At 35.9% G+C, this 23,597-nt stretch overlaps 4 protein-coding genes across 7 annotated transcripts; 2 read left to right on the top strand and 2 right to left on the bottom strand.

Annotated features, from left to right (window-relative positions):
* Positions 1-156: 156 nt before the first annotated feature.
* LOC126368697 (thioredoxin domain-containing protein 11) lies at positions 157-8,499 on the bottom strand. Its single transcript, XM_050012812.1, has 12 exons — positions 8,096-8,499; positions 7,494-7,704; positions 7,093-7,216; positions 6,512-6,618; positions 6,245-6,442; positions 5,491-5,700; positions 4,897-5,360; positions 4,497-4,797; positions 3,847-4,086; positions 2,714-2,904; positions 1,152-1,287; positions 157-562 (listed from the first exon to the last, which is right to left on the bottom strand). The coding sequence occupies exons 1-12, from the start codon at positions 8,302-8,304 to the stop codon at positions 266-268; spliced, it is 2,688 nt and encodes an 895-aa protein (XP_049868769.1). The 5' UTR covers positions 8,305-8,499; the 3' UTR covers positions 157-265.
* Positions 8,500-9,211: 712 nt separating this feature from the next.
* LOC126368723 (nuclear distribution protein nudE-like 1) lies at positions 9,212-14,021 on the top strand. Of its 2 annotated transcripts, none has more exons than XM_050012857.1 (7): positions 9,212-9,530; positions 9,616-9,769; positions 10,095-10,231; positions 10,374-10,510; positions 10,763-10,912; positions 11,092-11,174; positions 12,827-14,021. In XM_050012857.1, the coding sequence occupies exons 1-7, from the start codon at positions 9,457-9,459 to the stop codon at positions 12,935-12,937; spliced, it is 846 nt and encodes a 281-aa protein (XP_049868814.1). In that variant the 5' UTR covers positions 9,212-9,456; the 3' UTR covers positions 12,938-14,021. The 2 variants fall into 2 exon arrangements, with proteins under 2 accessions (XP_049868814.1, XP_049868813.1); XM_050012856.1 differs by having other exon boundaries at positions 11,736-14,021.
* A 647-nt stretch (positions 14,022-14,668) lies between these two features.
* LOC126368717 (phosphatidylinositol N-acetylglucosaminyltransferase subunit Q) lies at positions 14,669-17,608 on the bottom strand. Its single transcript, XM_050012848.1, has 7 exons — positions 16,938-17,608; positions 16,740-16,865; positions 16,523-16,658; positions 16,161-16,305; positions 15,599-15,791; positions 15,136-15,250; positions 14,669-14,920 (listed from the first exon to the last, which is right to left on the bottom strand). The coding sequence occupies exons 1-7, from the start codon at positions 17,487-17,489 to the stop codon at positions 14,739-14,741; spliced, it is 1,449 nt and encodes a 482-aa protein (XP_049868805.1). The 5' UTR covers positions 17,490-17,608; the 3' UTR covers positions 14,669-14,738.
* Positions 17,609-18,319: 711 nt separating this feature from the next.
* LOC126368729 (putative RNA-binding protein Luc7-like 2) lies at positions 18,320-23,595 on the top strand. Of its 3 annotated transcripts, none has more exons than XM_050012866.1 (8): positions 18,598-18,617; positions 18,983-19,077; positions 19,541-19,619; positions 20,973-21,071; positions 21,332-21,550; positions 21,628-21,840; positions 21,950-22,221; positions 22,651-23,595. In XM_050012866.1, exons 3-8 carry the CDS (start codon positions 19,587-19,589, stop codon positions 22,763-22,765), a joined length of 951 nt encoding a protein of 316 aa, XP_049868823.1. In that variant the 5' UTR covers positions 18,598-18,617; positions 18,983-19,077; positions 19,541-19,586; the 3' UTR covers positions 22,766-23,595. The 3 variants fall into 3 exon arrangements, with proteins under 3 accessions (XP_049868822.1, XP_049868823.1, XP_049868824.1); XM_050012867.1 differs by having other exon boundaries at positions 19,541-19,633; XM_050012865.1 differs by lacking the exon at positions 19,541-19,619 and having other exon boundaries at positions 18,320-18,617.
* The last annotated feature ends 2 nt before the right edge of the window (positions 23,596-23,597 follow it).

The raw sequence follows: 23,597 nt of genomic DNA, 5'->3' as shown, positions 1-23,597 counted from the left end.
AATTAAAGTGGATAATTACGTAAAAATAGGTACCAGTCCTATGGGTCAGGATCCTAATCACACACATACGAGAGGGGTAGTCAGGATCCTTATCACACACAGATCAAAGGTTAAAAATAAAACGCGCAGGTAGGTGTATGTTCACTAAAACAAACATTATGACTTTGTTGTCAACATTTAATAACATTAGGTTTAAAAATAATCAACATAATTTAAGATACATATAAAATGAGCAATTTACACTATTTACAAAATACAGTTAATATCAACTACGTACTGTGACTGAGATATTTTTTAAAATCGATGTATCTATGTCCCAGTTTTTGGATAGAGTGGTGAGGGATACTAGTAGGGTATTTTGCTTCTTGCTGTGCTCGGTGAGGTCCGATATATGGAGTAAGCTGAGGTCAAGGGAGACTTGGTGTAAATACTGCAGTCTTTTAAGGAAGGCGTCTCGAAGCTGCTTGTCTTCCGTACGGCGCCAGTACTTGAGGGTCCTGCCTATGACGGTCGTCAAATGCTCCCTCAAGTCTTTCAGGCACGACTTCTTTTCTGTACTAAACTGTAAAAAACCCGGTTTTTTTATGAAAAAATAGTAAAAAAAAATCTGCCTATTTAGTAGAGACTATTGGATGATTAATAGAGTAGACTAATTATTATACTTAGTGCAGTCAGTAGTCAAAAAGTAGGGCATATTTTAAATGTTAATACCCACTTGATTTTGGGATGCAACTTATATCAAACGTCATTAATCCAAATGGATATCGCGTGCTCTCTACAGGGCATCGTACCAAAAATTGACGGGGATGATTCAGCTATGTTTCGACGGAAAATTCTGAGTTGAATCATCCCCCTCAGTATTCGGAACAATGCCCTGTACATATTTATAAATACAAGATTTACATAGTAGACAGGCAGTCGTTTCGGTAAAAAAACCGAACCTGACAAATCTTCAGGTTATGTAAGCGGGCCCTGTGAAAACTAGGTAGATGGTGATGAGGTATCATCATCACTAATTTAAGGGCCACGCTCTTGTCGGTGTAGCATTCTCCATGCTACTTTTTAGGGAAAATAGAGCAGTGGTTTCCCTCTTGCCTTCTGCCAAAGATGAAATAATTAGATGTACATGTAGATTGATAAGGTATACGTACCTTGGCCCGCGTGCAGAGCGCGAGCCGCCCCCGCAGGTGGTGCGGCGCGGCCAGCGAGCGCAGCGCCAGCGCCGCCAGCCCGGCGCCCGACACGCGCGCGCCCATAGGGTACGCGCGGCTGTCGCGCGCGTCGTCGCTGCGGAGTTGCCACACAACCGTAACATCACCAATAATACTACCTACATACACAAAATGGCGACTCTTCGCTTACTTTAGATCTTCTTGGTATACGGGTGTAAAGCCGTAGAATATATAGAAAAGAAGAATAAACAATAATATGTAATACTTAGAAGGGAAACTCTCCGCCCCCCCAGATGGGGGGGGGGGGTGTTTAGTTTATTTGAGCCGAAAGCCATTAAGGAGTAACGGAGTGCTCGCGGAATTGATTTCGCTCGTACACACGCTGCACGGGAGTATGGTGTGGTAGTAAGATAGCATAGTGCCGAGGCAGGACGAGTCGCGCCGGTTGCGTTACAAGGCCGCATGCTGTCAGCAGTTATTGCTACTATAGTCATAGAATAAGGACTAATACTACATATCATCACCAGCCCATTAACGTCCCCACTGCTGGGGCACGGGCCTTCCCTATGGATGGATAGGGAGATCGGGCCTTAAACCACCACGCGGGCCCAGTGCGGATTGGTGGTTATTAACGACTGCTAATGCAGCCGGGACCAACGGCTTAACGTGCCTTCCGAAGCACGGAGGAACTCGAGATGATAACTTTTTTTTTGTGGTCACCCATCCTATGACCGGCCTTTGCGAAAGTTGCTTAACTTCAGCAATCGCAGACCGAGCGCGTTTACCGCTGCGCCACCGAGGAGCTCGGTGTATACTAATACTGGGTGTTAGTGACATCGTAACGAATACTGAGGGGGGTTGATTCAGACCATGATTCTGGGTTAAAATCAAGTGGAATTTTCCGTCGCAAAATTTATGTTTTTTTTTTAGTTTTTTTAAATTATTTTCAATCTATACTTTTGCGATGGAAAATTCCACTTGATATTAACTCAGAATAATCAGATGAATCATCCCTCTCAGTATTCGTTACGATGACACTTACACCCCGTACAAGTACATACGGTAGCCATATAAGTAGGTATGGGTGTTAGTGACACCGTAACGAATACTGAGGGGGATGGTTCAGACCATGATTCTGAGTTGATATCAAGTGGAATTTCGTGTCAAAAAATTCATGAAATTTTTTCTTTTCTTTTTAATTATTTTCCAATCCATACTTTTGCGACGGAACTTTCTACTTGATATCAACTCAGAATCATGGCCTGAACCTCCCCTCAAAGTTTTCGTTACGATGTCACTAACACCCTGTATAGTAGTGTAATACTACATATAGACCGGAAAATCTCCGCTTCCCACCAGCATGTGCAGCTAAGTTTACCTCACCCAAAGGTCTCTTACTGAGACTTCGTCACACACACAGATGCGTGTATACGATAGCGTCAATGTGTAGTGTCTGTGTAAAATGAGGTGTTTTGAAGTGTCCGGGGTATGCTGCACGTATCGTATACGTCACTATAGTATTTTTACATGGATGTACTTACTGTGGCGCGGCGAACACTAGGATTGTGGGGTAGTTAGCGACGGTGTAGTGCCAGGGCAGGTCGTGGCGCAGCGCGTCCAGCCTCGCCGGCTGCGTGGCCACGCCGCAGGACGTCAGCAGCCGCGCCGCCTCCGCCAGGGAGCGGCTCGTGTGCGCGTCGCATGCCCCGCCGCACACTGCTACTATTGTCACCTGGACGGAAATTTCAATTAACCCTTCGAATGCGGGAAACACTGATCAGGGCCGTGCCTCTTATCTCAGCAGATGAGAGGTTAAATTACTATTATTAAGGGAGAGAGGCCGTGTGCCGTGATAGCCCAGTTGGTAGAACGCTTGCCTCTCACTTTGAGGTCGCAGGTTCGAATCCAGCACAGACCTAAACCAATGATTGTCAAATTTGTTTGGATCATAAATGATTATCACGTGTTCAGCGGTGAAGAAAAACATCGTGAGGAACCCACATTCCCTAAGAATGCATTTTCGGAGGTATGTGACCTAACCTGTATTGACCTGGTTTTCCCTTCGCGGGTTGGAAGGTCAGACGGGCAGTCGCTTCTGTAAAAAAACCGGACCTGTCAATTCTTCAGGTTAGGTAAGCGGACCCTGTGGAAGTGGAAGATGATTAAGGGAAAGAGGCATTTGTAGTAGGATGGTGTACGCTAGGAGTAGTAGTAGTACATTATTACATACTTTATTCCGCTGGTGCAAGAGTGTTCTGGAGTGGAGACCGCGTCTAGGGAAACCTAGTGTTGCTGGAAGCGACTGGATACATAAGACTGAGGATAAGGCTTTGCGGCGCGCCTTGGGAGAGAGCTATGTCCAGCAGTGGACTGTTGTAGGCTGACGATGGTGATTACATATATACATACATTAATTCACGCTCGCCATCCTAATCTTTTATAGATTAGGGAAGCTGTGCAACGCTGCGGCTACTGCGGCTGCGCGGTAATAAACCGGTATTTTTGTTAATTAATCGCGTCGCGCGCGATATGGAAGCTACACGCCACTGCTGCTACTGATGTCTTTTTTAAATTCAGCATTCAACTATTTTATTCTTTTAACAATTGTCAAGCATTTGTCGAGATACCCTATTATTCTTTTAACTGGTTTAGACTCGTAGAATAGTCGACTCACCTTCCCTGGCGTTCTGACGACTCTCTTAAACGTCCTTGTAGTAAGCTCCAGGATTTGTATGCTACTCTCGTTGATACCCATCTGTTCAGTCTTGCCTTCTGAGCCGAAGTAGTGTGTATGTGCCGCATCTTCCACATGTGTTCGTAGTGACCGCTTTAAGCTCTTATTGGTGAAGTTAGCGATGAATTGTCGAAGAGTTCTCGCACTGTACGGCCCCGATAAAACGTACTGGCTTTCGTGCTGGAATAAAAGAGATCTATAATAAGTATATAAATTTTGCTTTGCCAAGAATTTGCTTAAAAATAAAAAGGCCATTTTATGTTATCCTCAGATAATTGTCTTCGAGGTGTAGGAGCATAGAATAAAAAATAATACACGTAGAAGGGGCCCTTTTTAAGTCTTTAGTCGTGTGTTCGTCCACCTTAGCGCGGACTGTCTGTCTCGCTCGCATGCACGCGGTAAGGCATTACACGGTAAGGACGACTTTCGAGTATCCAGTCAGTATATTGCCTGTTACTAATCTATCCAGAACTTATCTGGAAGATAGTAGAACTGCTATCTGACAGTTTAATAGCAATGGGGAAACATAAGTATTTCTGATGTTTAGCGCAACAATCAATTACAATTTACAATGTAATTATGATGCCTACCTTAGGATCCAATATTACAACTGCAGTTCTATCTTTTCGATTGCTAATATCAATACCCAGAGATTCGGCGAAATGATAGTTCTGCACGCTGTCGACAGCAATCATGTTTAAACTGAAGTTCGAGGCACACGCCAGCCCGTGGATTTTGGGCAAATTGTTGTTGTCAACTTTCTCAGGGATCGCTGTCGGACCCCATTCTTTGGCAAACATCATCAATTTACAAAAATGTTTCACACTATCTTGTATCAGGTTTTCGGAGCCTAACGGGTCATCTTCGAAAGGCAGCATCGATGTTTCCGAGCTGTAAAAGGAAGTAGGTAACTTATATATTGTATTAGTTACAACACAGAAACACAGTCTCTACTATCTGGTCATGGTAAATAACAGTATTTCAACTTACTCTCCCCAATACCTTTTTACGTCTTGTTCAAAATCAAAGCTTTCTTCGTAAGACTGGCATTGCTCTTGATTCTCGTAGAAACTCTTCTCCGCGGGCAATTCCCTGGTACTGCATTCTTGCAATAACCCCAGAGAAGCCAACAACTCCGAGTTATCTTCCGAATTCTCCATCAACTTTGAAATAATCAGCCCTCGTTTGACCAGAAAATTGAACAACCCACTTTTCTGATTCTTATGAGTAGTGTTGCTCCAAGGATATTTATTATTCTGCGAGACAACAGCTCTTTTGTAATATTTACTCCTCTTCCTCAAAGGCGGTTTGAACTTGTAATCTTGGCAGAACTTATCAAAATCTTTCTGTTCATATAAAAGTCTTTGAACTTGTTGTAATTTCATTAGTTCCATGGTCCATTGGCTTGTTTCATTATTCTTGCAGTTGTTATATTCCATTGCTATTTCGCGTAACTGTAACATCACGTTATTGGTTAGATTATCGCGATTTAATGAACACCAAGAAAACTAATTGCATTTGTGTTTTATGCTGTGTTCGATAGATGTATTTCAGTAGATTAGTTCATAAGGTAGGTAAGCTTACCAAGTCATACGAAGGTATTTGCTGATGTAGAGGGTTGAGCGGTGTGAACAGCATAAGCATTGGGTTTCCGTCGATGAACCGCTCGAAGCTGAATGCTTTCCTCCACATGGGCATGATCCGCGAGACCGGCTGCGTGAAGTTATCCAGGATCCAGGGGATCAGCGATGACTCGTTCCAGCCTTGCTGGCTTTCACCCCCCACTTTGTATTCCTGGAAAACGTCAATTTAAAAATTAAGTTTCAAATAAGTTTTAAATTAAATTCTTCCTCCTTTCTTAATTTCAATAAATTCATGAATTTTGAGGTGTTTTTAAAAGCATAGGTTGAAATAATGAGGACTTTTACGGTTGAATGTAAAACACTGAAAAGTACGAAATGGATATCCTAGGTCAAAGATAAATTACGAAATTCTGGCCTCGCGGCCGCGGCACGGCAATTACGCCGCGCAGGTTCGGCTGATTACTAAATAAAGACAGTTCTAAAACTGACGATAAACTTTTTTTTAAATTTAATTTATGCATTTAATCAAGAAACATGTAACGTGTAAGCCCGATATTTTATCACGTTTCCATGACGCCACAGTGTGCTTATTTAAACAAATTCCATAGCAATTTCGTGTTTTGACGTTTAGTAAAAAGTATGTGATTTGACTAGTTGGACACTAGCCTAATGTCAAATTATGTCGTCAGAACTTTTGTGTGTAGTTCTAATTTTGGATCTCATCTTATTTATAACCAAACAAAATATATGTGTACCTTGGTATCATTCCACAGCATGAGGCGAGCACTAGGTACAGTTTCGACGCCCAAGTCGGCAGCGAGATCCTCTGACGTCACCACAGCAAAACATATTTCCCCCATAACGTCGAACTCTCGAGATTTGAGGGCGACTTGGTACCATACGCTATAATACTTTGATGTGTCACTCAGAGGAGTGTACCCTACAGCTACGGCCTAAAACAGAGAGAAATCTATAGCAAGTAATATTGAAAGAGGAAAAATAGTAATGTAAATTATACTTACATCACAGATTGATAGTAAGTTCACAAGATCTTCTGTAGAGGATACCCTTTCCAATGGTCTTGTTATTAGTTCCAAAAATTTTACCATACTATGAGCATCTCTAGGGCCTGTAAATTAATGATTTAAAATATAAAACCAAAATGTTTATTCAACAATCAAAACCATAACAACTAAAATAAAACAGAATTTGTGAGACAAGGACATTTAAATTTTTCATTATTTTTATCAACTTATAAAAGTATATTAGCAATGTCATAAAACTGCTTATCTATTAAAAAAAAACCTCACTATCCTACTTCATACTTGGATGTATTATTCATTTAAGTTCACTAACATAGATATTTTATCAGACTGGTAATTTAATGGCAGAGAACAGAAAAAAAACAGTATTTTATAACAAAGAGGATTTTTTTTTTACTTTTAATATAAAGTAGATTATATCATTAGAATATGCCAATATTCTACTTTTATTTCTTTAAATCTATTAGAATCATAAAATAATATTCAAAAAATTGTATCAAAAATAAAAGATAGTAAGTAATACATATTAGATACAAGTTGATGTGATGAAAGAGGATTACCCTTATAAAGAACTCCTCTTGAGTTAATAGTGTAGACCATTAGAATGGGCCATGAAGGTATCTTGTTGTGCTGCAGTCTGCACTCACTGCCTGGGTTCCAACAGTTAATAGCAGAGAAATGAACCTGCAAATGTACCATACAATTAAGTCCATGAGTGGATACCGTTGAATTTAATAAAATAATTCTCATGATAAATTAATTTAAAGATATAATGCATATTATGCATGTGCAGTGCAACTAGAATATGTCAGCAAAGTAATGAAATATGTAGTAAAACAAAGTCTGAATAATGAAATGAAGCAAGTATTTTTATGAAAATACAAGTTTGACTGATAACAGGTGTGCAAACAAAAACACTTACTATGGCTGTGTTTACGTATGTATAAAATTATATACATACCCGATGACTGAGTACAGTGGCTGCTTTATCAAATTCATCCCTAACATACTGTGATTCTGCATCCCACGGGGCATAGTACATGACAAATGAGACATCAGCATTATTGACAAACACCAGGGCACTGCTCAGCTGCCCTCGATACCAGTCTGTTACTAAAGAATGAGGACCAAAGAACTTTACTGCTTGTGGATGCTTTGAAATCTTTGTTGGCCTGCAATTGATAATCAAAAGAAAATTATATCAAATAATTAAAAACAGAAATACATAACAAGAAAAAAAGAAATATACTAATAAATTATTTTTTAAAAAAAAAATATTTTTACTACCTTACTTTTCATTATTTTTATCAACTTATAAAAGTATATTAGCAATGTCATAAAACTGATTTGCCACATAATTATATTTTTGCGATGTAGTTTGCTTTTTACTAACAATAAATAAAATGAAACAATGGCTCTTTTGAATGTGATACAACACACAGACGTACCTATTGAAAACTAAATATCTATTGTATTGTATGTTTACACAGATAGATTTACAAAAACTTGATATCTAATAAGAAGAACAAGAAAATCTCTTGTTTGATATCGAAACAAACTCACGTATTATGGAGAGCTCCGTATGTGGTAAGAGCGAGAGCTATACAGAACACCACTTCCTTGATCAACATGTTGAGGGTTAACTCCCGGTTATTATTTGGTTTCGCCGTTTGACTGTGTCCAGGAGAATCGCACACATCTCTAGAAGGACTCAAGTTCCTATTTAATGACGTGACCTGTGAAATTTCTTCAGCGTCTGCCGTTGGAAACATTACACGTCATTCAAAACAATATGAATAGGTACTGAAAACAGTTCACCTACTTTGCATTGCAAATAGTATTTCCTCATATGACTTTGATAGTTCGCTTTAGTTTCAAATTGACAATATTGTAAATGCATAATAAAATCTCTCAAATAGTAAAATTTCACTGTTTTTCCATGTTTTCCTGAGTATTTTGATTAGATTATTTGCCTTATTTGGAATTTCAGTTGTCAATGTCAGATGATTTTTTTTTTTTTTGTTTGGTTTTCCCCGAAGGGTAAGGCAAAGGGAACTATGCCCATACAGCCATGTCTGACGTATTTTTTTTTCTTGATGATTAATGAAATGGTGAAAGGTGATGAATGATGATGATGAAACCTAAGCCCCCACCCTCGGAGTAGACTCCTACTCCGAACCCCAAACGAATTAACTCAAAAGTCCGCATAAACTTTTGAGCTATGAAGCGGCTTCCTAGCACGAAGCGAAAATAGGCAGATACACTTTGTTTATTGAATACTCCAATGTAATAACACTCGCGAATGTCTTCCGACTAACTTAATGCGATCATTTACCACAAAACACCACTTCGTATTAATTATTTAGATTATTCAATGAAGAAAGCAACTGTCCCGTTCCCGTTTCCCGCTAAAAAGCCCAATGTCAGATGATAAGGTTAACGTCAACGTCACCAATGGATGCGTTCACATTAAATAAAATTGTCATTTGATTCATTTTTTGAGTCACCTACTATTGACTTGATTAATTTTGTGACCTGGTTTTAAAGTTCAGTATTTCATAATTTCCTATCTCTATGGTATTTCATTTCATATTATAATCTGAATGGATCCGGATCCGAGAAACTCTTCAATATTATTTATAAATAGCAACACTGATAAAATCTACGCCATCTTGGCATTTGTCTTGTTTTGAATGACGGAGTTCGCAGGAATTGTGTCATACGTTTTTTGCGTTTTTCTGTTTCAACGGCGAATTTTCTAATTGTAAAGGCTATAAAATCAGTTATTACACTTCCCTACCTAAGAAATCTCACGGAATACTATGTTATTGTGCGTGGTAGATTAGTAACATTGGTTTGTTATGATTTCTTGAAGATCTATCCTTGAAAATATCGTTTGTTGAAAGTAACAATACATTTAAAACATGGAATCTCCAAAACAATCTATATCTGATCAAGTGGAATATTGGAAAAAACAAGCTAAACATTATGAGCAAAAGTAAGTACAATAAGGCTTTTGATGGACAAGTATTGCATGGTGAAAATGACGATTTGTGATTCATGGTCTTTCTGCGTAATTACAGGGCTAACGACATTCAGCAAGAGTTAGACGAATATACAGAAAACTCAGCGCAGTTAGAAAAAGAATTAGAAGCTTCATTAGTACAAGTTGAAAAACAAAATCGAGATCTGGAACACCAAAATCAGAGGCTAAAAAATGAGATTGAAATGTTAAGAGTAAGTGTTTCATTATTGACCACTTTTAACATTATTACCATTGTCCTGCTTTAAGGTTTTCTTCCTTTAATTCATGTAGAACACTTATTAATTGTTAATTTATAACTTGTAATATTTTTTTTTCAGTGTCAATCAATATTTGCAGTCATTTATCAATCTAATTTATTAATGTACTTTCTAAATTCTTAGATAATTTACTTGTTAATTATTTAAATGAGTCTAGGTCTAGTCCAGTCCAGAGTATTGTTAAATATTATAGTCTTAAAATCAAAATCAAATCAAATATACTTTAAAATCTGATGTTACCAAATATTTTGCATTGTAGAATAAACTAGAAAGGAGTCAACATGAGACTAGTGCTCTGGAAAGTGAGTTGCAAGCACTGAAGATGGAAAAGGACAAACAAGGAATCTACATTAGAGAATTAGAACAGAAGAATGATGATTTAGAAAGAGGCCAAAGGTGAACTTCCTCCTAATCAATTTAATATTTATCACCACAATAAACAATGAAGTTTAAGGAGCAATAAAAATATAGGCAAATGAAGTCATAGCTTCTGCTACACTTGTGTATCATAGTAAAATAATTTGTTATTGCATTACAGGGTTATATCAGAGTCAGTATCATGTATAGAATCATTACTAAACCAGGCATATGAGAGAAATGCTGTATTAGAAAGTGAAGTAGATGAAATAGAAAACTTGAGAGTCAAGCTGCAGAGGGCAACGGATGAGGCTAGAGGTGAGACAATTGATAACCATTTATCCCCTCGAATAGGAAACAATCAGATGTTTAATAAGAATCCTTGACATAACAAAATATTTTTATAATAGATCTATTTTGAGCCTTTATAACTTGGTGACAAATAAAAATAAAATGTAACACTATATTTCAAACATGTTAATAGGTTGTCCACAAACAAGCTTGATAATATTTTAAATGTTTTAATTTAAAAGAAAAATAAAGCAATACCCTTGAATAATTTTTTTACAGATCTGAAACAGGAACTGAAAGTTATTGAAAAGGTCCCACACAAGAAGGAGGACAGCAGTGAGAATGACAATTTAGTAAATGGACATGTTTCTAATGCAAGGACTCAAGTGGAAATTGAGACCCAGACTTCAATAACATCACCACAAAAAAGTAATATATTGTCATATTCATTGTTTTAAAAATCATGTGCATATGAATGAATGAATGACCATCCATCACTCACATAGAATAGATAAAGCAATAACATATGTGGATAATTAGAACAATAAAAGTGTTTGTAAAGTTATTTATTATATTGCAGTATGAATTAGTTATTGATTTATTTGCAGGAGAAATAAATGGCAATGCAATGACTCCATCATCCCGAGTAACTGCTATTAATATTGTTGGAGATCTTCTTCGGAAAGTGGGGGTGAGTCATATGAACATATTATCTATATTTATCAGGACCACTGTAGTTGTTATTGTAGCTCTAGTCACGGTTGTATGTATGTTATAAGGGGGTCACCTTAGATTACTTTGTTTAAAGTAGTAGTAGTATATTATTATTGTATTTTACATACAACTTTATTATGCACTTTAATATAATTTACCATTGATTGATAAACCATACATCACACAGCTACAGCTGTCACAATATGCAATATTTATGTATTTTATTTCTTATGTATTTTATGCTGTAATAAATAATATTTTCAAAATTATACATGTATTTTTACTATTGATTGTAAATACATTGTATTATATATTTGTTGTGCAAGAATTTGTATTTTGCCCACAATTTTTCAGAATAGAGACTATTAATTTAATATCTATTTCAAGTAAATTATTATACACCTATTTAATTAATAGTTTCTAGATTTAGACTAAGTAGGTGATTTTAATTACTTTGTTTGAAAATTTGTTGATTTTGCATGGTTGTTAGTTTAGTTGTGCTTGTGTGTGTAGTATGCATGAAATTTATTGCTTGCAGCTTGAAAGGTTTCTTTGCCGTGAATGTGGTAAGGTCAAATGCTCGTGTAACGTGACTGCGGCGGCGCCTGACCTGCCACCCGCAGAGCAACCTACCACGAGGATTTCCCATCAAAAGTCACTGAGTGACATAGAAGACGACGCGATAGAGTTCAGACGACCCATACTTACACGCCAATTCTCTGGACCGGAGAATGTTGCGCCGCCGCCGTTTTCCCCCACCACACCCTTGTCACACAGAGCCAGTGAGCAGCCCTTCACTAGGTCGGGACAGGGGGAGAACGGGAAACTAAGACGATCTTTTGCTGTGAGATCCCGAGAAGGACTTGAAAACCTTTTAAGTTTGGCGTCTATGAGAAAAAGCCACGATCAGGGAAAGTCAAAACAAATAGTACGACAATAATAATTACATATCCAAATGTAAATCTAATATTGTTTTATTATAGTGTAATGAATAATTAATTTGTACCATAGAATTTATTATGACTTTCTTTTTTTGTGTTAGCTGCATGCGTTTGCATATAACTACATATTATTGTGAACTCCGTCAACTCAGTGCCAATGCCAATGGATTTATATTTAATATCCAGACTGTATAATAGTAGCCTATAAATTAAAGTCAATGAAACTTCAATAGAGTTCATAATGTGCTAGATAATTTTACTGCAAATGTAATATAAATTACTGTTATAATTATAGGTAGTTAAATTACTAAATAAGTAATGTAATTAGTTAAATAATTGATAGTCACAATATACTATATCACTTTAGTTAATTTGTATATAAATCTTTCACCCACATATATTTAAAAACAGGGAACTGATATAATTATATGCCTTTGCATTCATCTGTATATATCTGTACTTAGCATGCACTAGTATCTTTCATGTTACCTGCAGCCGTATCATGGCAAACGCATACCGCGCCAGACGCGATAATTGGGCCAATACAATTGGTTGGTTTATTTATCGCGACGCGCGCGATATGCGTGCGGCATGCTGCGGGGGCTGGTGGTGGTAAATAACGACGCTTATCTTCCTATCACCTACTAATATTAACATCATTCATATTGTGTACTTTTCTTCATTGTAGGCTTTGGAATCAAAGTTAGCGTCGTGTCGTGGTACTGTTAGACCTAAAGAGCATTCTCCCAACCCGAGCGCCGACGTCAGTAAGGACTACAGGTGTGTACTCAAGAACTAGCCGTACCACAAGGTCCGTCTTCAGCGAACGCACGCGCACCATGTATAACCAGCGCAATACGAAGTTCACGATGTATATCAACGAAAATATTCTCATAAGTATCTAACTAATAGCATCAGATAGTGTAGTGTATAGACACACTACAATAGTCAGCTTTTTTAAAATCGTGTAACTTCTTAGCGCATGTTATGTATAGTGAGACCATAAACGTTGTATCAGACAAATCTAAACATCGCTTCATGATATTACTCTTGCTGATAATTTATAAAGCTCATGTTCTGTGATTGACATCACACTTTCCTATTTTACTAATATCTGTGATGATAATAATGAAATAGTTAAGCAACGATAAATTAATGTAATGGTTGATTTTGGCCTACCCACCGGAGATCCACAGCGAGACGCCGCACGTAAATGTATGTATGTAGCAGCTTGCTTCTCGCACAGTGTTTCACTTATCAATCAAATGTTGCATTGCAAAAGAATAAAAACACTTGTGTATTATATGACGATAATCCTCATTGGTAAATCAGTTTTTGATGAGATGGGACTAAAATAATGCATATGGTGCATAACATATTTAGTATAAAATCAGAAAAAGTTCGGACTCGTCTGGAAATATGTAATGCTAGTTTATATTGGCAAACAAAAATATTTTGGAAAGAATCTTTATGTAAATATAAAGGAGAGGTATGTATGAAATTGTTAACTATAATTAAATTTTATGAACTTATATTATTTAGATGTACTACTTGGTTTGCTATGGTTTCGATGTAACGGTTGTACTTCTGCATTGGAATGTGATGAATTAAACTGCTATTTACTGGTTTAGTATGTAGCTGTTGTACAAAGATGGTCAGATATATTAAATGTTTCATAACTTGCTTATCGTCATGATACTTTTGAAAGTGATTTCATTTTAACGAATCGACTTTATTTTTTAAAGCTGTTATTATTTTAAAGCTACAGTTAATTGGTGGTCACCACAAGTAGATCGAATTATTATCACAGATCAACTACAAAATTATATATTTTTTAAATCAAATCATTTTAATAGCTTCAAATGTAACTGGTTATTTTTTTAACAAAATGATTACAAATAAAACAATAACAATGCTCAATTCCGGTAAACTACTACATAACAACATTGTGACTAACAGTTAAAATATTGATGAAGTAAGTAAATAAATACTCTGAAACTAGTTGTGTTGGCATGACTACTGACTAATTATAGTATGTGTTATTTGTTCGCCTCACGTTTGTCTTATTAACAATAATTTAGAATAATCTTGCCGAAATTATTTGTTAGCAAGTTTTTTAATGTGTAAAGTGGTTGTCCAGATTTAGAAATCTAGCATAATATTTATATTTTGTACCAAATGTACCTAAAATATAGAAAAATGTCCTTCATGTTGTCCTTAAACACCTTTTCACGTAGATTTAGAACTGCAATCCTAAAAGGTTGAATTTAAATAATAGTGTTACATATAAGATTAAAAATTGTGCTGTTTAGCTACTACCTAATGTCTAAATACATTTGTCTGATTTTAGAAAAATATTTATAAATATTACAGTGTACAACTTAGTTTCTTGGTTATACCCAGTTTGCTATGCATATTTCTAAGTAAGTAACTAAGCATTTATATGTTCTCGTTTGCGGTGACCAATCAATTTCATTTGAACTACTTAAATTAATATTGAATAATATTGAAAATAAAAATAAATCCAACAGACATTTCGTGGGTTTTATTGTAAAAATATACATCACAGACAAATACCTTATTCATAGGCCTAATACTTATCAAATGATTTGTTTTCCTACCACTACATTGGAGAGCAGATTGGTCCATTCAAAGTGTTTTGGAGCCTCTACTGGCGGCTTGAAGTTGTTTACCACTTCTTGAAGGGACTTGTTGAATAGTTTGACTCTTAGAAGTAAAGGAGAACTTTCTTCGTAACATTCAACTTCCAATAAGATGTCGCCTAGAAAAAAAAACTATATAAATACACATAATACATACACAGCTTGTATACGTCCCACTGCTGGGCACAGGCCTCCCCTCAATCAACCAGAGGGGATATTGAGTTTACTCCACATAGTAGCCCTGGATTAACGGCTTAACGTGCCTTCCGAAGCACGGATATATATATATACGATAGAAACATACAGAAATAGGACATAATATGTGTAGATTTACCTGCTACACGAGGAGAACGCGCCAACCACAAAGTTACAACATATAGTGGCAACGTCTGCACTAAATATATCAGCTTTGCTAAGATGTACTGCATTCCCAGTGACAATAATCTGAACTGAAAAAATAAATTATTATAACTGTAGGTATAACTTGAGTAATTGGTGTTATAACTTTATAAGTAGTTGTAACACACTTGCAAATAAAAATGCAGCAGCGATTATTATGCATACGCACATGGACTGAAGGTAAGTATCTGTGTAATTTTACTGAACTATAAGTCTGTGTTAAGTTGGAGGTAATTAGGTAGTTTGTATTTTCAAAAAGTATTGTACATGATTAGTTTTAAAACGTCTTTTTTAAGATATTAGTTTATTACTTAGTTTATATAGCAAATGTAAATTGTTACTGGCAATAAATCTATTTTATTATTATTATTAAAGAAACAAAATATGTAGAAACTTACTAAGGTAAATACGATGTAATACATGGTAGTTGTTGGCAGTAATAGCAACAGTATTGTAAAGGCAACAGTACCCACAAATAATTCTTGATTTGTATATTCACATGAGTCTATGCCTCCTCTTAGTGGGTTGTACTTTCTACCAACAAACAGCCTCATCAAAGCAACTAATCCTGATATTTGGATATTGAACAGCCTGAAATACAGTTTATTTCAATTAAGATAAAATATGTAAAAGTGGGTTGTATTGTATTAAATACACAATAGATATGTAATATTTTATTCAAAGGGAAAGCCCCTTCTTCCTTTTTTTGAAAGTTTATCATCAGCATCATTTAATACCTGGTAGACAGAAATGTTGTTTAAAAGTTTCTAAAACACAATAATTGCTTTTTATAATCACAAAATTTACGTTTACATATGAATAAATCAAAAGTAATTCAAAGGGTACCAAGAACAAAAAAACTTCACCTATACTATTTACTTTATATTTTCAACTTGAGTACCTGTGCTACATCATTTTAATATTAGGAAAAAAGTACTATTTAAATGTAGAATTATTTACCTGGCTGCATATACATAGATGCAGTAAGAATGAAATGTGGCTACACATATCATATCAGAAATAATTGCAGCTTGGAATGTAAGTCCTAAATATCCCAGATAATGGTACACATGCAATATAATATCCAACTTTTCACCAGTAACATCTGGAAAATTAAGACAATGTGTGTTTAGATAAACAAAACATGTAAATGGTACATATCTTTGATTAAGTCAAAAGCACTTGTATTTATTTATATACTTATCATCTTTTCTCATACTTAGAAGAATATTATCCAAGGGAAGAATCATGATTACTGAAAACTAGAAGCAAAATGGTAATCAGATTGATTTGTAGTTAGTTACTTAAAGTAAATATCTCACCTAAAAACAACCACCACAGTTGTATGTGGTATGAGAAATATTTTCCCAGCATTTTGTTGAATGCATTGTTCAATTTTAGACCAGCAGGGGAGCCCATCAGCCATTTTAATAAAGAATATAGTAGATTTACTAATTTCTGAAATTAACAATGTTTTTAATTTAATACTAATATGGAAAAAAATATAATGTCCTCACAAAGTTGTTATAGGTAACCTACCTCTAAAATTCCCATTAGCATAGCACTAAGTTCTTTCTTTTCCTGAGTTAATAATCCTAATATGAAGTACCCTAAAGCCACATCTGTTAAAATTGCTAGTATTAAATTGCCTTGTTTTATTGTAACCTGTAAAAGAAATCTGTTGCAGAATTAGACAGTAGAGACAATATGATATGAAAAAAAAGTTTTATGCCTTACTTTTTTGTCCCGCTTCACAGTGCTTATTAACCAATTGACTAAATTAACATAATTAAGCATATGTTGGATGAACATTGATGATGATAACCAATAAGGCGTTCTTAGCACAGGCTCGAAACTACAAATGTTTAACCGATTCGACTCATCTTTCAGCAAATATTGTAATTCAGAAAAATAGTCCATAGAGTCACTAATTGTTTCTGTGCATTTAAACTTTTCATGATCATAAAGCATTATGATGCAGTTATCTCTTTTGTCAACATTTTTCCCATTAAGAGTCATTTCTTTAACGCATAGTCCTTCACGTGTCTCTAGCACCAGGGTATTTTTATGAACAACATCCATGCCCCTGTGCCGCGGACAGGCATTGCAATATCCAGTAATTACATTATCTTTATCACTTTCTTCATTCGTGATGTCTTTATAGTTTATTGAATATTCGGTAATATAAATAACTAATTCTTTTTTCTCCGAAATGTTGACATAACCTTTAAAATAAGTGGGTTTATTTAAATTGAATTTAGGGAGAATTATTCTAATAGACTGCGCCATGTTTGTTTCTCCTACTTATAGCTTTACAGACATTTGTCTTTTTATATATTTAAGTTAAATAATTCCAAAGAAAACGGCAAACGAACGATTGATTGATAACAACAACAGCTGATCAGCTGTCAGGCTGACATTTTTTTTTTTTGTTTTGGTTTTCCCCGAAGGGTAAGGCAAAGGGAACTATGCCCATACAGCCATGTCTTACGTATTTTTTTTCTTGATGATTAATGAAATGATGAAAGGTGATGAATGATGATGATGAAACCTAAGCCCCCACCCTCGGAGTAGACTCCTACTCCGAACCTCAAACGAATTAACTCAAAAGTCCGCATAAACTTTTGAGTTATGAAGCGGCTTCCCGGCACGAAGCGAAAATAGGCAGATACACTTTGTTCACTGAATACTCCAATATAATAACACTCGCGAATGTCTTCCGACTAACTTAATGCGATCATTAACCACAAAACACCACTTCGTATTAATTATTTAGATTACTCAATGAAGAAAGCGACTGTCCCGTTCCCGTTTCCCGCCGAAAAGCCCTGTCAAGCTGACAGTGACATACCATCGAGCATTTTTCTTTGTTTTCCCCGAAGGGCAAGGCAAAGGTTCCCATACCGCCAAGTCGTATGTTTTTTTCTTGATGGTGATTAATTTTATGATGAAAGGTGATGACGACGAACGATGAACCTAAGCCCCTCAGCTAAGCTCTTAACCTCGGAGCAGACTCCTACTCCGAACCCCAAACGAATTAACTCAAAAATCCGTTTATTCTAATACTTGGTCTGATACGTATATACCTAGTAACGTGAAATGGTGAAATATCTGCTCTGCTTATTAGTCTGTGGTATTGAGTTAGAGTTAGGTAGGTACAAGTTAGGTAGGAGTCGCCATTTTTATTTGATTTGCTGGCTTTTTCTGAAGTCAATTTGTGCATCTTCTTTGTTTCCTCACTAAACTTCTTTAAAACGAGTAAAGAAATTGTTATTTTTTTGCTGTAAATATACAAGATTACCGACAGTGATATAAAAACAGAGTACTGTGGACGAAGCCAAATAATTTGGTTCAGGATGTCGGCACATGAGCAAATGAGGGCGATGCTGGATCAATTGATGGGCACAGCTAGAAACGGTATGTACATTCATGCTACTAGATTTCGGCCTGTACTAAAGTATAATACAATACATTTGTGCTTGCCCTATCTTCCATTTTTTAAAGAGTTATAAGTTATCATAGAATAAACAATAATACTACGCTACGTATGGAAATGGAAGGGACACGCCGCCCCACACCGATTCAAGCTTGCGAGGAGCGAGCTTGATTTAAGTAGATACCTCACCCCTATCGTGGGGCCCACTAGTCTATTTGAACTGTTAAGGAGTAAGGGAACGCGGATTGTCCGTATCACTCGCATACACATACTGTGTATGGCTGCACTATACACAATTACTGATCTACAGGCTTGATTTGCAAAATTGTACTTGTTATTGTTATAGGTGAAACTGACAAACATGGAGTAAAATTTTATGATGATGCTGTTTGTAAATCTTTCCTTCTACAATGTTGTCCCCATGAAATTCTATCTTCTACGGTAAGTTATCAGTGTTTTCAAAGTGGTTTATGGGTACCTACTGAAAAGTTATTTCTGAAATTTCATTAAGCTTGAAGGCCCAATGTTGTTGGGAAAACCAATCTCCATTATTTAATTATTGTAACTGGAAAACCGGGTTTTACGAGGTTAAAATCTTGGCATACCTACTCTCCATCATTTAACAAATATTAATATAAGATTAAAGTTCCTATCAGTAATGTTCAGGCAAAAAAAGAAATGGAATTTCAGAAATGTAATGGGAATTGCAGTGTTCTTTTTTTATACATTTAATGAACATTGGGATATTATAAAAATTATACTTTAAATGATAAATAAAATTTGAAAAAAATTCTCAATGTTCATATTTTTCACACTGTCACATCTGTTGTCAATGATAACTGTAGACTCGCTGGAGAAACCTTTCATCGGAGTGGCATTAACTGTGGTGAAATATGCTTTTCAGAAAATGCCCAACACTAGTCTTTATTGCTCATCACAATACTTAACAGATGAGGGATAGATTGTATGAGTTAGGCTGTTCTGTAAGTACCATGATGTACGTATAAAACATTTATAGTTAGCTGATTGTATACTTACTGCTAAGCAGAATTTAATATATTAAGTCACTCTCTGGCTTAATTTAAATTATTTAAACTATCCATCGGTTACTAATGCTGCTTCGGTGAGTACAAATGAAAATTTTAGGAACGTGAAATTATTAAGTCGGGTGAGAGCAATCCGGTGATTTGCTCTAACTTCATTGGGTACGTACTGAGCTATTTACATGGCTAGATATTGGAAAAATTCCAGTTGCATGTGAATTATTACACTTTTATCAAATTCTGACAGTTAATAAAAAATACTATTTATTCAGAAAGGGTTTATTGGAATAGCATAAACCAAGATGGTTTTTCAAATCATATACAAGTGATTAAAAATATGTTTGTATAAAATCATTAGAATTCACGAACTTATTTTGTAAATTCAATAATACTATTACAGTCTGCAGTGACTTGAAAGTACTTGTCTTATGAATTCTGATCCTAACAGTAATGGTATGATTGAATTAAATTCAACATTATTAATAAGTGTGAAAATATATGCGTAGAAAGAGTAAATCTACGCTCTACTTACAACAATTCATACGTGGCTCATTTTTGCTTTGATGTTTTACTTCTGAGGGCACGGATCATTCGAGTGTACCTCATGTGATTTGTAAGTATTTATAATGAATTTGCATTCAGGCGTGTCTACTGGGCTGTGTATGCTGTTGGTGACGTTGTATGTATTGTTATAAAACAATTTTCAATTGGATTTTAGGGGATTATTATTTTTTACTGTTAATTTGTTTATGAATCTATGAATCCTATGATTTATTTTTTTGCATTTCCTGATAATAAAAACATTATTTGCTAAACAATTACTTAAAGGAAGTAGTTACGTAATTTACCACTATTAAATTAATTTGGAATATAAATTGTAAATGTTTTGTTTAGATATATTTTGACATTATTAAGGTAATATACATGTTTTCTTTAATATTTGTTTAGCAATGTGAAAATTCGTTTTTGTTATCGGAAAATTAAGAAATTAAGTAGCTAAGGGGTGTTGGTTGAAATAGTTTCTTTCAATAATTTATGAAGACTGACTGATTCATTGTTTTTGTGAATCTGTTACTACTATTCATTGAAAAATCTTTTGAATTAGTGTTTTTTTTAATTTATAGTATGATAAAATTTATCTTAAGGGTAAAATAACTTTAGTTTCATATAGGTTTTATTTTTGTTTCGTGTTTTAAAACAGAAACTATCCATTATAGTTTGTCCCTCTTTTACTGTGCTGGACAATTTTTCATTGAACATGTATTTTTCATGTTGTTTCAATTTTTATTGCAGCGTATGGACTTGGGTGAGTGTCCAAAAATACATGATCTGGCTCTTCGGGCGGATTTTGAGTTAGCCTCCAAAACCAAAGACTATTTCTATGATATTGATGTAAGTATGTGATATCTTTATTTTGTATTCTGATTTCTGGATTGTAATTTGTGGTTGACTTTATTTTGGATTACAATTGATACCTTAGCAAACTACAGTTACAGAACACCCAGTAATACTGTGATATATCAACCAAAATGTTTTTGTAAGTATTTTTGGGTACTTTGTGTATGTTCCAAAAGATTACGCATTTGTCATTGAGAGCTTTTCCTGTGCCGTTGAGAAAATATTGATTTTTAATTTATTATCGTATTGTAAAGGCGACTGAGCATTTGGAGGCTTTTATCGCCGACTGCGACCGTCGCACGTCGGCGGCGAAGCAGCGTTTGGCAGAAACACAGGAAGAACTGTCTGCAGAAGTGACAGAAAAAGCCAATGCTGTACATGAGTTGGCGGAACAGATTGGGCAGAAGCTTGCCCGCGCCGAGGCCCTGGGAGAAGAGGGCATGGTGGAGGAGAGCATGAAGCTTATGGGAGAGGTAACACTTTTTATGCCAATTTAATTATTCTAATAAATGGGAGAAAACAATGTGTTCTTACCGTTTTTTTTTTGCAGATTGACGAACTTCGTAAGAAAAAAGCCGTGGCGGAACAAGAATACCGTAACTCAATGCCGGCATCATCGTATCAACAGCAAAAATTGCGCGTGTGTGAAGTATGCTCGGCTTATTTAGGCATTCATGACAATGATCGCCGATTGGCTGATCATTTCGGAGGAAAGCTCCATCTCGGATTTATTACTATACGCGAGAAACTTGCCGAGTTGAAGGTAGGCATAGACATATTTCCTTTAAGTTTCCAACCAATTAACAGAGATTGTAGTAAAATTATATCTTTTTGTGATGAGTTTTTAACGTGGTTTATTGTTATTTATTTAGAAAACTGTGGATAAGAGGCGTGAAGAGCGCGGGGCATCAGAAAGGGAACGTGGAGGGAGTGGACGTCGTCATTACGTAGGCGGACGAGAGTTGGATCGGCGCGCGCGACGGCATCGCGAGTCTGCGAGGGACAGGGATCGTGGTGATCGTAAGGATGGCGACCGTGATCGCAAGGAAGATCGTGACCGTAAGGATGGTGATCGCGATCGCGACCGCGAACGTAAGGATCGGGAACGCGGTGACAGAGACCGTGACCGCGAACGTGAACGCAAGTAAGTTTACGAATATCATGACTAACTCATCGTTTAAGAATGTCAAAATTATGAAAAGGCGGATTGTATTACAATTTTGCCAGAGTAACTTATAATGTAGAAGAAAATAATGTAATCAGTGAATTGACGATTGCTTTTTAATTATTATTGACATATACGTCTTTATTTATTTTTTGTTTTTTTTTGTGGCGTGGTTGTAAAAAAAAAAACGAATATGCAACAATATTCGAAAAAGCACTTGTTAATTCTCTGACTACGATTATTTTTTCTACTTTAATTTCTAGTAATGATAGTAAGAATGTTCTACTTTTACATTGTTTTTTTTTTCATAGTCCAGTGTTAAAAAGGGATTGTTGCCGCTTGGGTATGATTCAAATAGTTGGTTGAAGTTATTATGTACATGCGATTAACATGATAATTGACTTATAGGCGCAGTCGATCTCGTAGCAGGAGCCGGCGCGGGTCCCGCGAGCGTGACTCCCGCCGCAGCCGCTCGCACCGCTCCTCGTCACGTGAGCGCGAGCGTGAACGTCGCCGCGAGTAACCCCCCCACACCGCCATCTAAGCTTTACCATCATCACACCAACACCTAAACCGACATATGGAGTACATAGATTATTTATTTGCCAAGATATATCTCACGTTTTGATGTAATTTGTAGACTCGTGAACGATTACTATCCTTGCTAGCCATGTGAAAGTGTTGAAATGAAATTTATCACTTGGATATGTTTCAATATTCGAATAGTAGTTGATCGAGTTATTGCTCTATCGGCTGTAAGCAGGTATATTTGCTCATCGACATTATTAGATAGGATGTAAGCTTGTTATGCCGTTGATTGTCGGCCGTGAGCAGCAAATGTGTGATAAAACGAAATTTGTTGTAAGGATCTCTCTTGTGAGTAGTATGAAATGTCAAACATACTTGAATGCATGTTAGAAATAAGATAAACATGTAAAGGAAATAAGTATGCAATAAACAGGTGTGAATTTCAAGTCAAATGCGACGTGTTGCATTGTAACTTGTAGTGTAGGTAGTCATAACGGTTACATTTTAAACATTAGTGTGTAATTTAGTAATTAATGAATTAGCTTGTGATGAGATGATTTTAAACAGTTGTTTTTTAGTTATTAATTTCTATGGTGTTGAAATATATATTATGTATTGCTTTATGTGTAATGAAAGAGTCTGGGGACGTATTTAAGATTTTCTAAATTAGGGGTCTGAGAGTTTAGTTTCTGGAGTTACCTTTTTACTTAAAAAATTATACCTCAAAATGATATTTGATTTAAAATTCAGACTGCCTTTGTGCAGCAACCGCTAAGATTGTTTGTCTGATAATTTTGTTGATGAATAAAAGCATTCATAAGGAAATT

Source organism: Pectinophora gossypiella, chromosome 8, assembly GCF_024362695.1.
Source record: "Pectinophora gossypiella chromosome 8, ilPecGoss1.1, whole genome shotgun sequence".
In the NCBI taxonomy this organism is placed as follows: domain Eukaryota; kingdom Metazoa; phylum Arthropoda; class Insecta; order Lepidoptera; family Gelechiidae; genus Pectinophora; species Pectinophora gossypiella.
Note: the sequence above shows the minus strand (reverse complement) of the source record. Positions and strands in the feature narration are given on the sequence as shown.